Source organism: Aristolochia californica, unplaced genomic scaffold (assembly GCF_029961685.1).
Source record: "Aristolochia californica isolate CCGP_79_NKW_82.1479 unplaced genomic scaffold, dmAriCali1.0.hap1 SCAF_11, whole genome shotgun sequence".
In the NCBI taxonomy this organism is placed as follows: Eukaryota; Viridiplantae; Streptophyta; class Magnoliopsida; order Piperales; family Aristolochiaceae; genus Aristolochia; species Aristolochia californica.
In genome coordinates this window covers 2,449,702-2,467,504 of record NW_027181782.1, presented here as the reverse complement: position 1 = coordinate 2,467,504, position 17,803 = coordinate 2,449,702, and the positions used below count along the sequence as shown (strand labels likewise).

The 17,803-nt window shown below is 37.5% G+C and overlaps 3 protein-coding genes across 3 annotated transcripts; 1 reads left to right on the top strand and 2 right to left on the bottom strand.

Annotated features, from left to right (window-relative positions):
• Window positions 1–303: 303 nt before the first annotated feature.
• Window positions 304–9,167, bottom strand: LOC137944110 (calmodulin-binding receptor-like cytoplasmic kinase 2). The gene is made up of 6 exons (XM_068789642.1): window positions 8,812–9,167; window positions 7,927–8,162; window positions 7,656–7,824; window positions 6,643–6,732; window positions 1,425–1,723; window positions 304–891 (listed from the first exon to the last, which is right to left on the bottom strand). Exons 1-6 carry the CDS (start codon window positions 9,152–9,154, stop codon window positions 628–630), a joined length of 1,401 nt encoding a protein of 466 aa, XP_068645743.1. The 5' UTR covers window positions 9,155–9,167; the 3' UTR covers window positions 304–627.
• A 2,430-nt stretch (window positions 9,168–11,597) lies between these two features.
• Window positions 11,598–12,041, bottom strand: LOC137944545 (uncharacterized). The gene has a single exon (XM_068790229.1). It carries the CDS (start codon window positions 12,039–12,041, stop codon window positions 11,598–11,600), a length of 444 nt encoding a protein of 147 aa, XP_068646330.1.
• A 1,872-nt stretch (window positions 12,042–13,913) lies between these two features.
• LOC137944371 (ribosomal RNA-processing protein 8) lies at window positions 13,914–17,581 on the top strand. The gene is made up of 9 exons (XM_068790034.1): window positions 13,914–14,285; window positions 14,808–14,869; window positions 15,094–15,145; window positions 15,277–15,391; window positions 15,502–15,596; window positions 16,721–16,827; window positions 16,925–17,039; window positions 17,119–17,163; window positions 17,263–17,581. The coding sequence occupies exons 1-9, from the start codon at window positions 13,989–13,991 to the stop codon at window positions 17,332–17,334; spliced, it is 960 nt and encodes a 319-aa protein (XP_068646135.1). The 5' UTR covers window positions 13,914–13,988; the 3' UTR covers window positions 17,335–17,581.
• The last annotated feature ends 222 nt before the right edge of the window (window positions 17,582–17,803 follow it).

Sequence of the window (17,803 nt, the reverse complement as noted above, 5' to 3'; positions counted from 1 at the left end):
TTTTGTTAGCAACACACTGACTGATGAAATAACGGTAGAAATAACGGTAGAAATAGGAAGACGTTGAGCAATGAAGAACATACTACTACTAGGGCAAACGACGAGTTCGAACTCAAGTGAAATTTGAAGGATTTTCAAATCTCTCAAGGTGGTTAAGGAAGAAGTGGAGAATCCGGAGTTTGGTGTTTAGTATGAGGACAAAATGTAAACTAGAACAGAGGCATTTTGTGTTTACTGAACAGAGGTAACAAGAATAAACTCCACAAAAAAATCAGTGGCTCCTCACGCCAATATAATCTCCTACAAATGCATGCAACCTTTATTTTCATTTTCATTTAAGAGTAAAATCCAGAGGAGAGAGAGAATGATGTACATTTATTGCATCAACAATTGGAAACAACTGCATCCTCAAGAATGATGTACAAATCTGAAACAGAAACACTTATTTACAATTAAACCTTACAGACATGCAGCATACAAACATAGGGTGTGCTAACAAACCTCCAGTCTTCCTACCTGGGATCAGTTTCCCATAGTTCTAGCCCTGTTGGCTAGCAAAATCCAGAGTTTCCTTACCATGAATGTTTCATTGGAAGACAAAGATGATTTCCACTTCATCACTGCCTATCAAACTTCTCTCATTGAAACATTTCTTTGGGATCCTGAGGACAGAGACCTAACGTCCATGGCTAAGAGCTCCCTGTAATCCTTGCGAATACTCCATAGGATCTCAACACATCTCTTCATGCCTGGACGGCTTTGCCTGGTTGGAGCCAAGCATTGTAGGGCCAACTCAAGTAACTTTTCTAGTGCCAAATTAGTAGCTGGATTCCTTGGTAATTTTGGATCTAGAACTAGAATTGCATTCCCTTCCGTGAAGTTCTTCATTGCCTGTATTTTGAACAAAAGGACTTTCAAAAGTGAAAAACATCAGAAAAAACAGAGAAACAATTTGTGACAGGAAAAATGACGACACAAGGACTTTAATGCAGATGTTGAGAATGAACTAAAGATTGCTTGGTTGGTGATGACACAATTAAGCTTCTACATTCTCAGACTGTGACATGTATCAGACCTCAGATCCCATAAATAATGAAGCAACTTCAGATTAGCCTTGTAGACATTGAGGTTAAGCCTCAACGCCTAGAGTTGAGGGTTCAGATTTGTAGATTTGTCAGCTGTCACAAAGTTAGTGTTCAGTTCGTTGTTGATCATTGTTAAGGAATGTCTTAACTGATGAAAGCTTACAACTGTTTTCCATGTACATATTTGTATGATGCTCCCCGATCAGCATAGGCTAACAAAAGACTGGGAACAAGCGGATGGATTTGAGAAATTTTGCATGAAATTATGCTCATAAACAAATGACAGGCAATGAAAATGGAAATGTTTGAAAGAAAAAAGAAAAAGACAAGAAAACATACCCATCTTGCAGTTATCCTTTCTTTCATTTCCTTTTTTGTTTCTATTGGCCGTCTCCCAGAAACTACTTCCACTAACAAGACCCCAAAAGAATAGACATCACTTTTTTCAGTGAGTTGGTAAGTACGGAGATATTCTGGATCCAAATAACCAGCAGTTCCTTTAACTTGGGTTGAAATATGAGTGGCCCCTGTATCATTTTCAGCCGAGCGAGCAAACCCAAAATCAGCAACTTTAGCTCGAAAGTTTTCCGTAAGAAGGATGTTTGAAGACTTAATATCCCGATGGATAATAGCACGATCTGCAGCCAAAGACATAGATCCATAAATAAGATTCTTAACAGAATAATTCACAGCAATAAAAAAGACCTAGCAATTAGGCACAATCTTCAACTATAGCAGCTGAAATTTCATAATTGTTCTCAGATGACTTCCTAAAAACAGAAACAACAAATAAATAAATAAATTCCAAAGGAGAAAATAAACAATTTAGTGGTTACTTTTTTGTGAAGCTGGCAATATGTCAGGATTTTATGATCGTAGACATAGCTCAGCTAAATAATCACATGACAACAAAAAGGGTCCAATAACCACAACAACCCTATACACAATGACAACACCCAATGGCAATCCAGTTGCCAATAATCTACACAGAATTTTGTAAAAATCCAGATTTAGGTGAAGGAAGAGGACAAAATTGAAAGAAAAAAAGAGAAAGGAGAAGAAAAAATTTCTGAAGAGCCTGAAAGACTTTGCTGGGAACTGTGCACGAATTCCCAGATTTCTTAAATAGGTGTTTTGAGTTACAAATTACAAAAATGCCTCTATATACTTAATAAACCTTAATCTCCTTATATCTCCCTAACTACACATCCTTTGTACATGAAAATTTAGCCACTGATATAATTTAACATGCAGAACAAGATTACACAAATCAAATTAACCACTGAAGTGGTAAAATGACAAAAATACCCCTGGAGGGTAAAATGACAAAAATACCGCTGGATGTTAACACTCCCCCTCAAGCTGGAGCATATATATCCAGGAGTCTCAGCTTGTTGCAGAATGATATTAATTCTCGTTTTCCAAGGGCCTTGGTGAAGACATCTCCAGACCGAACAAACGGAGTCACTACTTCCTTTTTCATCACCGCATCTCGAATGAAGTGGTAATCCACTTTTATATGTTTAGTCCTCTCATGGAAAAGTGGGTTAATTGAAATAAAGAACGTAGTCTAATTATCACAAAACATGATGCTCATCCTGGTTGAAGCCCAACTCTTGTGAGACTAACCTAACCCACATCAACTCACTCATTGTGTGAGACATCACCCTATATTCAACTTCTGCACTAGACTAGGCGACAATATTCTACTTTTTACTTCACCAACACACCAAATTTCCTCTTTGGAAGACACAATATACAAAAGTTGATTTTCTTTCTAGTTTGGACCCAACATAGTCTGCATCAGAGAAAGCCTCTATCTTCATTTGATTGTTAGGTCTAAAGAAAAGACCTTTTCCTGGTGTTCCTTTCAAACATTTCCCTCTGAGCAAACCCAGTGGCAGCCAACAACTTTGGCCCTAGATGGTAGATCACACAGTTGCCAAGTGTCCCGATCTATCAAAACATCCATAGCTTACTTCCAATGAGGAGACGAGAAGGCCTCCTGCACTGAAGAAGGGATAGTGCAGGTAGAAATGGACATTAAAATTTTTATAGGAGTCAGATAAGGAACAAAAAGACACATACTGAGATAACGGATATTGCGTACCTTTACCTTTCCTGACACCCTTCCTGAGTTCAATAGGAAGATGTAGATCATTACCTTCAGGATCTTGAGATGAAGTAGAGTCATGGTCCGATGAGAGAGTCGGCGGTGATACTTCTTTCCGGTGTTTATATACCTATAGTGGTTTCTCGACAATGACAACTTGTGACGGTCCAACGAGATCATCAACTGGTACAGGTGGATAACTTGTGCCAAATCAAGTGAAACAACAGGATCAAAAGGTAAAGACATAGATGAAGAGAATGGTACATCCTCAAAGAAAATAACAACAGTGTATACAAATGTTTTTTCTAGTGGACAGGCAAAAACATTTGTACCCCTTCTGTGTACGAGAGTACCCCAAAAATACACACTTAACTGCTCGGAGAGAACTTATCCCTAGAAGACCCAAATACATGAGCAAAGCAAACACGTCCAAATACACGGGGAGAAATAGCAAATAATGGAGTGGACAGCAAAAGAACCTACATGGGAATCTTTCCTTTTAACACAAACGAAGGTATTCTATTAACCAAGAAACAGGTTGTAAGAACAACATCACCCCAATAAGGTTTGGGCATGTGCATATGTATCATCATTGTCCTAGCTACCTCCAGTAAATGGCGATTCTTACGCTCAGCTACGCCATTTTGCTAAGGGGTAAAAACACACGATGTCTAATGAATAATTTCATGTTCTTGACAAAAGACTTGGAATTTATGACTCAAGAACTCAAAGCCATTATCAATAAGCAAGATATGAAACGAAACAACAAACTGATTTTTTATTTCATTGAAGAAAAGTTTGAATACATCAAAAGCCTCATATTTTTCCTTAAGAAGGTAAATCCAAGTACACCTACTAAAATCATCGATAAAGGAAAAAAATACCTATGACCAATTTGACTAGTCACATGATAAGGACCCCAGATGTTTGAGTGTACAATCTCAAATAGATGACTCGTTTTATGAGGCGAAACTAGAAACGAACTTTCGTGATGTTTGCCCAGTTGACACGACTTGCACTAAAAAGAAGAACTAGACGGAAAGTCAGGAAAGACTTGAGTCAGTTTTGCTACAGACAGATGACCTAGCCGCAAGTGCCATTGTAGAGGAGGATCTGCAGTATGTAACACTTGAATACTATTTTGCCGATGGTTCTCCAGGTAGTCTAGTCCATTTCTCTCACAAGCGGAACCAATCATCTTCCTCGTCGCAAGATCCTAAAAAACACAATGAGTAGGATAAAATGTGAGGGAACAATTCATTGACTTGACTACCTGAATAACTGACAACAAATTTAGAGGAAACTTGGGAACAAAAAGGGCTGACTGAAGAGACAAAAAGGAAGCAGGAATAACATTGCATACTCCTTGAACAGGAGAGGTAAAACCATCTGCAAGATTAACATGTTTGTTACACAAAGCCTCTTTTAAATCGGAAAACAATGACAACATACCTGACATATGTCTAGAGGCTCCTAAGTCAAAAACCCATGATAGTGACGAGTGAACATGATAAGCTGCCATACCTGAGTCAACACTGGCAGAACTAGGAACTGGGATAGAAGCATGAGCTACAAATGTTGAGGTCGAAGCAACAGAGATTTGGGCCATGCGCTGAGCAATCTGCTGCTACTGCTGTATCAATTGTTGCATCTCATCTAGAGCATCCGATGTAACTGACATAGAAGAATCTAAACTCCCACTTCCACTATCAGGAGTTGTAGAATTAGCCCATGCAGGCTTCCCAAACTTAACCTAACATTTGTCAAAATAATGATTATTTCTGCCACAATGAACACACTTCCTTTCTGACTTACCATCACCACGTCCTCTACCTCTGCCTAGGCCCTCTCTACCTAGGCCTCTACATCTACATCTAGAAGAATCTGTAGGGGTTGATGTAGTGTTGGAAGCATTAAGAGCAGTGGCTTCCATTATCTTACTTCCTTTACCTACTCCAGGTACAATAGTATTCTCAGCCCTCATAATCCGATTAAAAGTGGTAGAGAGAGCAGGGATTTCATCTGAAGCTAACGCCTAGGCTTTAATAACATAAAATTTTGCACCTAAAAACTTTGCAACAAGCAGCTGATTTTGTTATTTTCTCAACTCATTTTCATTGTAATAAACGGATGATATATATATTGATCTCCTGCCATATGCCAAGGAATGCAGTATAATATTTTGTAACAGTTCGATGTCCTCTTTTCAACCCAAAAAAGTTTATATACAGCTCATAAACTCGAGAAAGATTACTCTCTTATACATATAAAGATTTTAGAGATAGACACATAGCCTTTGCTGTCTCACAGTTCATCACCTGATTTCTAAGAGTAGAATCAATACCATTGACAATCCAGGTCATAGCCTGACTGTACTTTGCCTCCCAATCATCATCAAGAGGCACTGGAGGATCATCTCAGATAAACTTTAACTTATTTCTACCCTTAAGATACATTTTGACAGACTTAACCCAATTAAAATAATTAGGCCCTGTCAATTTTTTCAAAGCAATCATGATGGTATCCTTTCCATCAAACCTAGAATTTACTTTAGCCGGAGTATAAACTTCTCCTATCTCAGCCATAATACTAATATTTTATCACAAAATAACCAATTTAAGCTTCCAAACAATTTCCAGATTTATCACCAAGGTGGGCCCCACTCACACAATTATGGTTAGGCACAGAAACAAGATATGCGCACATCAACAATATAATAACCAATAATTCACAGTTATTTTAACCAATATCATGCAAAGTGGTAGCAATTAAGACAGATGGTATCAATTGGGTGATGACGTAGGCATCCAACACTGGGTTGGGTGACGCAAATCTCAAAAAACACAATTAGGGCAATCAAAATGTAAAGAATCCTTCAATGATTCATAAAGACCAATATCCCTAAGGTTATGGCACAGAAAAGAAAAAAAAAAAACTTAACTTTGATGAACCAGCATTAAAACCCTGTAGTTTTTTTTTCCTTCCAGTAGATTGTCCTCTTAAAAAATGGTAAGTAGTAGAATACTCCCAACAATGATCTACTACTCTGGTACCATGTAAAAATTCAGATTTGGGTAAAGAAAGAGGAGAAAATTGAGAGAAAAAGGAGAAAGGAGAACAAGAAATTTTTGTAGAGCCTGAAAGGCTTCGTTGTGAACTTTGCACGAATTCCCCAATACACTTCTTAAATAGGTGTTTTGAGTTACAAATTACAAAAATCCCCCAATACACTTAATAAACCTTAATCTCCTTATATCTCCCTAACTACACTTCCTATGTACAGGAAAATTTAACCATTGATATAATTTAACATGCAGAATAAGATTACACAAATAAAATTAACCACTGAAGTGGTAAAATGACTACCCCTGGAGGGTAAAATAACCAAAATATCCCTGGATGTATTTTCTAACAAATTTCAAGCACCAGATTATAAATCCATACCCGTATACATATGGAGGTATGTAATAGCATGAGCCACATCTATTGCAACATCCAGCCGAGCAGCAAGATCAAGAATAGTTCCATGTAAACCTGCATTGGAATCGTTAGTGAGAAAGGCAAGACAAAAAATTCATTTTTTTGCTATGCAACTGAAAAATGAAAGAGCCACAGAGAAGATTAACTAATATCCAAACTTCTAAAATATTTTATGTAATTAGCCAATACCACATCTATCCATTTAGAAAGCTAGTTCAGGGTGATTGTTGCACATGTCTGAGCCATTCATCTACTTCTTGTGTGAGTATTTTATAGATACTGTTGTCATCTAATAAAACTTTTTGTTTATGGGACCTTAGAATGGATGTCTTGACTTGCCATTTTCACCAACATGTAGGGCTTAGCCTGCTCATACTTCTACCATCTACAAAATTTTCCACTGATGAGCAATAGAGTATAACTGCCCTACCAGAAAATTTCAGTTGCCCACAGATGACTTTTTCCTAGGTCATGCTCTTTCAATTGGCACTTTCAAGATATGGTCAGGGCTACTCATAGATTAACAAAAACTTGAATATTATGCATCTTGGTGTCACGGCAAAGGTATAGTTATAATAACTTCATCAAGCTGGCATTATCTGCTATCCATAAGTAAGCAATTATGACATCCTCCAAAGATTCACTAAGTGGTTGGGTAATAACTCAGAAGTCAACATCTCTCTTTTGCATATTATTCACAGGTGGCACACCTACACAAACTCAATGTGCAGGCCTCTCATTTAGAAAAATTTCACCAAGGCAAACCTTGTTCTTTTATAAACCCTGTTACATGACCTAGAACAACACACAAATCAAAAGAACTCATTCCTTTGAGAATCCTCAGCAATGGAATCATTATTTCCATTTGCATCAGATAGAATTATTTTTCATTTGCTGCTTTGATGCACAAAAGAATCTCGATAATAATGAAGTGGAAGAATAAAAATGAACACAATGATCATGCTAAAGAAGTTTACCATCTAAATGTTCTCTAAGGGTGCCATTTGGGACATACTCAACAACGATAATCCTCTCATCTTCATGCTCCAAGTAACCAAGAAACTTGACCAAATTTAAATGCTCGATACGAGCCAGAGTCTGAACCTCACTTCGGAATTCCACACCAAGATGCTTATCATATAGAGCCTGTAAGCAAATAGAGAAAATACCTTAGTTGTATCTGGTTACATTAACAGTTGATGAAAGTCCAAACCTATAAAAGACATGAGTTATTACAAACTTCCAGACCTTTTTGGCACGTTTAACTGCCACATATGTTCCATCATCAAGTCTCCCTTTATACACTGTCCCAAAACCACCCTGGCCAATTTTGTACGTTGGGGAGAAGTTTCTAGTGGCTCTGTAGATTTCAGAGACTGTGAATCTAAAACCTCCCTGTTCTGTCTTGGTAGAGTTATAGGAATCAGTGAAAATACCTCTACTTGAGCGCCTTCTTTCAGAACTTCCGCAAGTGTCAGATGCAACTAATACAAGTCAACAAAATCTACATATGAGAACTTCAGTGGTCCAATAAAATTATCCTCGTGGAATAGTACGCATACCAATGTTTTCATAGTCAAATTCTGAGGCAACATGGCTTTCTCCAGGAATGTAAAACTACTAAAAAACTTATCTTCTCCTCCATTTAGTTTGAAATCTAGAAATAATATCTCTCCAATTCTAAAATCAACGGTCTAGGATGTTGAATCTCGGAAAAATGAAAATGAAGATCAACTGTAATACAATAATTTTACAACTTCTGGCCGCTGCAAAAACGGATCAAACCTTTGCAGCCTATAGTTGAGAAACGAAGAATCTCCTGCTTTGTGATTTTTTACTAAGAATCTCTTAACATCAAAGTAAAGGGATCCTGTTCAATAGAATTTATGCGCAAAGCAGACATTCATCACCTACAAAATTAATGATTCAAAGAGTTTATCCTTTCATTCGGTAAAAGACACTCGGTTTTCCGCATCAAATTCGAAAAGTTCGAATGTCATTCACCAAATTCGAACTCTAGAAATCGTAAATTTTAATCATCCACTAAAAATTCAATTTCGACAACAACATCCAATCCTCCAAAACAAACTAAAATCACGAGAAAAAAACAGAAAAAAAAATAAAAAAGACTACCAGAACGAGCTCGTAGGTCCTCCGCATCCCGGTCGCCTTTACCCGATCTGGTCTCTGGCGGAGTGAAGCACGCTACTATCGCTCCAGCAAAGATTTTCATTGGGTTCCGCTCGGGCATATACTTTTCGCCGCCAAACGCATTAGAGCCAGCAGAGCTGATTGAAAACTCCGACGATTCTGGCGTTTTGGGAGTTCTCCGACCGGCGGAGGAAGTCTTCAGACTTCCAGAGTCGGAGGAGCTCAATGAGAACTCCGAGCCGTCAGGGGCCTGGCGGGCGTCTTCATGGCCATCGCGGCCGGCGTTTGCCTTCCGGCTTGCAAACGGGTAACCTGGACTCCGCATGGTGGAATACTTTCCTGAGTAGGACGAACAACCGTATAAATGACGGCGGCAACTACCACCTAAAAAAGCCCATAGAGAAATTCTGACGAAGGTTCTAACAGGCGCCGTAGAACATGACACAAAAACCTTAACACGAGACGCACATGAGACGCTGTATTCGGCTGATCACCTAGGTTGGATGGAGGTATTCGTTATAGAGAGAAAATAATTTTTTTATCAGAATATTTAATTTATTTTCTCATTTTAAAATCAAATATATTATACGTATTTGTGAGAAAATTGTAAGTGAAAATGTTGGATATTAATTATTAATAAAAAATAGTAATATTTTATATTTTTATGATTAAAAAATTCCCCTTTATTTATCTTTCTTTTCTTTTCTCTCCAAATTATTTGCTTTTGTGAGAGAAAGTGTCTCTCATTGTGTTTTTTACTCTTTGAAAATCTATTATCCTTTATTTTTCCCTTTATTTCTCTCCAAGGTCACCGCGTCTCAATCGTATCTCACGTCAGTGAAATCTCTCGAGAGCTATTCAAAAGTTAAAGAGTTAGTTGACTGGGCCCCACTCCTTCATGAGTCTCGAGTCTCGCGTCTCGAACACTTTACACAAAATTACAAAAGAAGAAAAGCTGTCAGCAATTTCTGATTTGGCCGGCTTTCTACGGGAGCAGTTTGACTTTTAACTTTTTTCAAACGAATAAGCCACAAGCCCATGTCTTGGCGCAGGAGCCAGTACATGGGCTTAAGTGGGCCTTGAAATTTATAAATTTTTTCCTCGTTTTAATTAATCCAAAACTCCACCGTGATTAATAAGGCTTAAAGAACACATTAATTAAAGAATAATCAGGGATTTTGTTAATTTTTTACTAAGCACTAATTGTTAGCATAAGAGACGGGATTTCCTGGCTGCATCTCAGTATAAGATGGAATCAGAATCTTTTTTTTTTTAAATATGGATTTAATATATCCAAATATTATTTTTATCATTTCTCCCTTAAAAAAATGAGATATAAAAAATTAAAAAAAATTAAATAAGTCAGAATAATTAGGTTAATGGTCAGGTTGTTGATACCATTACGTGGCAAAATGAAGGAGGTTGAAACCTTAAACTAGATTTGATTAGATGTCCTTTCTGGTTAGATGGACTATCTTCCGTTTGTGTCAAGCCATTTGGAAAAAAAAGAGGGGTTAGGTGTTGGTTTGGTTAAAGGGGCCCACTTTCAAATCATAGATCTACTGGTGGCCGACCTTGCCTTTGAATGGGCTCCATGAACAACTGGCTTGTATTTCAAATTTTTTTAAATAGGAAAAAAATATTGATTACTGATAGGGGTGTCATTGAGTCGAGTCGAGTCGAGCTTGAACCAGTATATGTTCGAGTTGAGTTCGAGTATAAGTTTGGGAATTCGAGCTCAACCTCGACCCGAAAATTGGAATCAAGTTCGAGCCCAAGAAGTTTAACTGAGTTTGAGCTTGAACTCGAGATAGGTTTGAGTTTCATTTTACATTTAGAACTTTGCATAAATTATATGCCAAATAAATTGTACCCTCTATGAAGGTATATTATTTTGAATACTAAACTACTAGAGTAATAGCTAAGATCACCAAAAAAACTGGCACAGTGATGGTGAAAACCTAAAAAGAAAGAGTTATAGAAGAATGAGTTTTCAAAAACCCTAACTCCCAAACTTAAACCTTACTAAAATGGAAAATCCAAAGACTTAGACCTCCGGTCTTTAAAACCTATTAACTACAACACTTACCCTAACCAAGAATCAGAAGAGCAAATCTCATACCCCGACCGACTTTGGAGCCACCACTCGGTGCTCCAAAGTAGAATTCACTTATTGCACACCAAACTAGTCTTATTTCTATGATCACCACAAGTGAACTATGTCCTTGAATCCTATGTCATGAAATGCAAAGTTTAGTGTATTTAAAAGAAACATAGATCATACAATCTAGACATATAACAGACAATCTAGACATTCGACAATGAAGATGGAGATGGCATTGTTGAAATAGGGCATCCCTCGAAGTGGGAACGGAAGAGAGATTGACAGGTGAAAGCAGCAATTTTTCCGTCTTGTCTTTGCAATTCACTACCATTCCGATTTTGCCGAAGTTGAAGAGTGATGACCCAGAAGACCTGAAATAGTTAAAATACCAAGCCCAAAGCTTGGTCAAGCTCGGCTCATGTAACTAAACGAACACAACCTAGAATTCGAATTCGGTTCGAGGTCGGGATTAATCGAGTAGAACTCAAGCGGCCGAGTAGAATCGATCGAAGGGTGACGTTTTTTGGGATCAAATAAACAATATACTATTAAAATTTTAAAGCAAATTCAAAATTGAAGCACAGGCAATCTTTATTTGTTTCTTGTATTTTTCTCTTTTTTCTCTGTTTTTTTTTTTTTTTTTTTTGGGCTTGCTCTTACGTAATTATAACTGTTCTGGTCGTTCTCTCTCTGAAATGCTCCTCCAGAATCCATTGTTGTAGAATTTGCTCCACATCTCCTTCTCCACCTCGAACACGATAACCGACGGTGATCTCTCCGGGGACCAGGGGATGATGTCGTTGATGGGGTAAATCGGGTCCTCAACTTCCAGCTGCTTCAAAGAGAGGTGACCGAGTTTCTTCGCTCGTTTCTTCCTTCGGCTGTTCCTGATCGCCCTGTAGCACAGCCCCCCCGGCAACTTCACGAACGTGGTCACCACCAAGTCGAGGAGGCCGCATGGGCAACAGCAGCAAACGGCAGCGCACTCCGCGGCAGTCACCCCTGCCGTCTCAGCGATCTTTGAACAAGTCGATTGGGACCGGCGGGGCAAGAGAGACTGCCGCCGGATAACCATCGGCGCCTCACGGATCACGATCTGCTTCGTCATGATCTTCGTCGTACGTTCCCTTCACTTTGCCAGAAAATCAAGGCTTTTGCAGGGTTCGAGGATTCTGCCGGGGCTGGTAGGGAAAAGGATGCTCCGGCGAGGATCCGAATAGAAACAGCCGAGGCAAAGATGTGACGAGAGGGCAAGGATTCGATTTTTTTCTGTCGGGGCTTGAAAATCAGAGTGGAGGAAAAAGATAAACCATTCGGAAAAGCTCCACTACCAGCCTCCGGCGGAGGCTGTGATTGCCTCGCTGAAGAGTTAATGGACAGAGGCTTTAACGTAAATTTCTATGTCGACGAGCCGAGACAATTTCCCCGCCTGAAATACCGTTCGCCATTGACGCAGCCTTCCAGCGTTGAAAAGTCTTTACCGATCCACACCATCCGATGCATTAAAAAATTAAAAAACCCAAAATGTGAAATCCCTAAATAGGGTGTTACTTTAATGATAAATCTGGACGGTTCCATTATAAGCCGGGTCATCTTCAACCTCAAGAAAACCTAACGCTTTCCTTTCCTTCCTATCCCCCACTGTTCTGTTCAATTGTCTCGTCTTCAAAACTCAGCAAACAAATATCTTAATGGAATGTTTATCAATCTCTTGTTGTGATCAAACAAGATTAATGAATGAAGAGATGATGCTTTGGTATCTAGGGGGATGTGGAGTCTTTGTAGTCTACCTATTAGCGTTGTTGTTGTAGGATGTCGGAACTATTGATCAATAAATAGCTAGATTGGTAGCCAATGGCTATACAAACACCTTTGGAGTTTATATATTTGAAATATTTTCTCCAATTGCTAGACTCACCTTAGTTCGTATTTTGGTTTTTATAGATGTTAACAAAGGATGACCTTTGTTTCAATTGGATATTAAAAATATCTTCTTACATGGTGAACTAAAGGAGGGAGTTTTTATGGAGTAACCTCTTGGGTATGTTGCTCAGGGAGAGACAAGGATGTTGTATCGATTAAAGAAGACCATTAATTGACTTAAGCAACGTCCTAAAGTATGATTTGAGAAATTCGGCAATATGGTAGTGTAGTTTGTTTTTTTATAAAAGTTATTGTGATCACTCTATGTTTTTGCCAAAAACAAAAAAATTGGGATTATTGTTTTAGTTGTATATGTTGATGACATTATTTTGTCTTGGAGTGACCTCAAAGGGATTGAATAGGTAAAAATATATTTGGCTGCACATTTTCAAACAAAGGATTTAGGTCAATTAAAATATTTCCTTGGGATTGAGGTGGCTCGAAGTAAACAAAGTGTTGTTCTATCTTAGAAGAAGTGCATCTTAGATATGTTAAAAGAATATCGTCACTTAGGAGCACGACTTGTAGATACTCCCGTTGAGGTCAATGTACCCTTCATGATTCTTATAGTCATATACTTAAGGACAAAACACAATACAGACGCATGGTGGGTAAATTAATTTATGTCATTGTTACCTAACCTGACACATCATTAGCAGTGGGAGTTGTAAGTCAATTTATAAAAAACCTAAGGAAAATACATTCAGAAGTTGCACAGAGAATTTTACAGTATTTTGAAAGGTGAACCTGACAATGATATTTCTTACACTCGTAATGAGAAGATTAATGTGTTGGGATACTCTGATGCAAATTATCATGGCTAAAAGATGGATAAAAATATCAAGTAAATTTCTTACATTTTATTTATATTATAAAAATACTTTGTTTGGAAATATTTATAATAATTATTTATTATTAATAATAAATAATTATTACAAAATAAAGTTTTCATTTATTTCTAATTCTCCTTTCCAAAGAGATCATACTCTTATGTTTCTCCGCAATCCAAATAGACCCTAAGCTGCTAAGCGCGAACTTACTTGCGGTCCGGGCTGGTTCAATCTTGAGGTTGGATTACCACATGGCCTGTGAAACAAGGTAATGCTGCTGCCTTCTCTGGTGCTTTGGAGTTATGGTGTTATCGGAGCTTACTGAAGAGTTGAAGATGGAGGGAGAGATGGTTGATTTGGGGAAAAGGAAAAGGTACGCGGAGAGTAATATAACACCTCATGCTAGCAGTGGCATTAGAAAGAAGAAGACACGACGAAAGGCCAAATTTTCCGATAATAGAAGCGCAATATCTTCTCCAATAGAGAAAGAGAAAAACCCAAAGCAGAGGAAGAAAGATCAGAGTCAGGATGAAGGACCTTCGAACTCGAACCTCGGCTACCCTCTTCGCAAAACCAAAGCCACCTCCTTTCTCGATAAAGTAAAGTTTTGATTTTATTTATGTCCTATCGTTATTTTACTTGTTTCCATTCTGAGGTTCATCAAATTTAGGCTAGTGTTATCTTTCAAAGAGAAAAAAATAAAGAAACAGAGTTGGACTATATTTCGAGGCGCTGGCAAGGTTTTTATCGGATGTGGAAAGCCTTGTTTTTGTGTTTACATAAATCAAAGGAAAAAAGAAAAACTGTGAACCCTATTTGCTTTGAGGGCTCAGTTGTAGCTTTACTGGGTTTTAATCCTTGAAGGAGAAGGGCTTGGTGATCATCTGTTTTGTCACAGGTAGTTTAAACGTGGAACATCTCTGTGCATGGTTTAAAGTCTAGACTGTAGCATGATGTCGTTTGCAACTAGGAAATTAATGGTGCTGTAATGTAAATGATTTGAGAATAAAAGGGCAAAAACTGATTTTGAAAATGCTTGAACTAATTTCAGTTTTCGAATCTACTATTTATTATGTTTGGTGTAAGTGCATTTGACAAAAATAATGTCAACGGATATGTAGATGAGGTCTAGATTGCGTGGAGGCCATTTTAGGATGATCAATGAGAAGCTATATACATGCAAGTAAGTTTTTCCTTTCGTTTTTTATTTCCCTTACTGGTTATTACTGGTTATTGAACTCTTTGATTCTTATATCTAACTAGGTTTTTATCACATAATAACAAGTTTACCCAAGCTTAGTTGTGTTTGTTCCATTAGGATTGTGAAATAAGATATCAGATTTTTATATTGCGATAACATCATGATTCACACTCTTTTCTTTTATCCTGTTCCTTTTTTAATTTTAGTGGAAATGAGGCACTTCAATTTTTTAAGAAGGATCCGACACTATTTGATGTGGTGAGTCTTTCATTTGTTCCTTTCTCTAGTTGGTCATCAAAAAAGAAGATAGTTATATATAAACATATATCTTGATATGTTATTTGAAGAAATAATATCATGACTTACATCTCATTGTCATGAGTCTTTAGTATCATACAGGGTATCAAGAGCAGATGTCACATTGGCCTCAGCAACCTGTTAACATTATCATCAAATGGATTAAAAATCACAGCCCTTCCTATGTTGTGGCTGATTTTGGCTGTGGTGATTATCTCCTTGTTAAATTCAATATTTGAAGTATTCATACTTCTTAAGCAATTCACCCTGTACCCATCAAAGTATAGTAATCTTATTCTTCAATTACAATATTTCAGGAGATGCTCGAATTGCAAAAAGTGTAAAGAATAAAGTCTTCTCAATTGACCTTGTCTCCAGTGACTCATCTGTAATTGCATGTGACATGTCGAAAGTAAGTTCAAACACTCAAAATTGTTAATCCACAGACAGTAGTATTGATTTCTTATTTAAGCTTTATCTGTGATGTGGAATGTTGTTACATGATCTGTAACATTTATACGTGCTCTTAACTATCGTATTTGACATGAGTACAGTTGGTTATAGTTTCCTTTAAAGTTTTGTCTAGTTTATTTCTATTGGTGGGAACTATATTCTCCTCAAACTTGCCTAGTGTTGTGTTAATACTATAATCTGCTTCCGTTTCCATAGTTGCTAAATTTCAAGATCCATGCCAAGTAGCTGGTGTTTTTAAACTTGCAAGAACGGGAAAAGATAACACAAAATGTAAACTCTTCAAAGGGGTATCATATAAGAAAAAGAACCCATCAACAATTTATGAAAACGGGCTCACTTTTATGCAGGATATTTGTGACAAAGGTTTGGCAATTTAGTAGCTAGTCCTGTATGTCATTATCGGTAGATGATATGCAAAAGTACTTCAAGATGCAAAACTGAAAGCAAGTTCAATGACAGTTGAGCTACTTAGAAATGAAGTTGTACGACCATGTAAACTTCAACAAGTCATTGCCAAGAGAAGCCTATCCAAGCAAACTGTCTCGTATAAAGAGCCCTAGGGTATACAAGAGAAGCCCATCTTAGGCAAAAGGGTATATGGCTTAGAGGAGATGGTTTGAAATTGGAAACGAGATCCAAGATTTCACTCTTGAAAGATTTTGAATGCGATTCTAGTTTCTGGGGTTTTCCTGTTCATTGATGCAAAGCAATTCATTATTTAAAAAAATCATATTCCTGCTTTATTAACTTAAAATTCTTATAATTATTTAGAGTCTGGAAACACTCATAAGAAGCAGTTCTGTATGTCTTTGTCAATTGGAATCACACCCTGATTTTGTGTGATAGTCCCTGTTGAGAACCTGGATCCTTCAAAAAACTCTTGTGAACTGGGAATGTGCACATCAACCTTGTTTCGTTTCTTCTCATAAATCCTTATTTGTGTTTCTGTACGGATCCCTCAAAATGCGACGAATGGAGTAACCTGTTGATTTGGACCTTATTTGGTCCCCTATTGGTTACAGCTGATGTATCTCCCTTAACACACTATTTTTGTTAACTCAGACACCCCTCAATACTTCATCAGTAGATGTTGCAGTCTTCTGTCTTTCGTTGATGGGGGTTAACTATCCAAATTACCTACAGGAAGCACGTAGAGTTCTCAACAAATGGTTTGTAGACCAATTTTTGCTTTTTATTTTCCACCTTTCTGCACTTACTTTTCTGTTTCCGGAACCGAACTCACTCATTATTTAAAGCATTTTGCAGTGGTTGGCTTCTAATAGCGGAAGTAAGAAGCAGATTTGACCCAAACAATGGAGGAGCAGACCCAGATAAATTCTCCAAAGCTGTCCAGGAGCTCGGCTTTACTCATGTGTCTCAGGTTTTCTTTAACATGTGATTTTTTACATCAAGTGAAATGTTCTCCTGTATTAATAGTGACAAGCCCTTGTGTTATGCAGGACTTCTCGAATAAAATGTTTGTTCTATTTTTCTTCAAGAAAAAGGTATATTGGTTACTGATGCTGGTTTTATTTAATCTTCTTTTGGTCATTTTATGCTATTATTGTGATGACATTGTTTGTTTTCATCGATGATTGTCACAGGAACAACAAAACAAAGAGAGAAAGAGAATTGAATGGCCAGAGTTGAAGGCTTGTATATACAAACGCCGCTGACAGTGCTGACTGCAGACTCTTTTGTTTGAGCAAACATACTAGATTTGTAGCTCCTCTCTCCAAATAGCAATATGTTCTGTTCTTGTCAGGGAGCAGTTTTCTTTGCTCATGATCATTGTGGTTCACAGTTAAATATTTTACTAGCTTGTTTTTAGAATTTGAGTCAGTCATTTATTACCTGTTTATCCGTTGATAAATAAAAATGTTACAGAATACCCCCTTTTATCTTCTAATGAAATAGGTAACAAAATCAAAACAGGTGATGGGACACATTTTTGCTGGCTCCATATCTAACCCAATTTGATAGAACTTGACTAAGCTTTGTTTTACTGGAATACTGTTGAAAACTAATAGATATTGAGTAATAGTTTGATAGATGAGCATCATGGATTTACAAAGACAACTTGGAGATTGATGGAAAAGGGGGTTAAAGGAAATGAGAATCTGATTAAGTCAAATAACCGGTGGA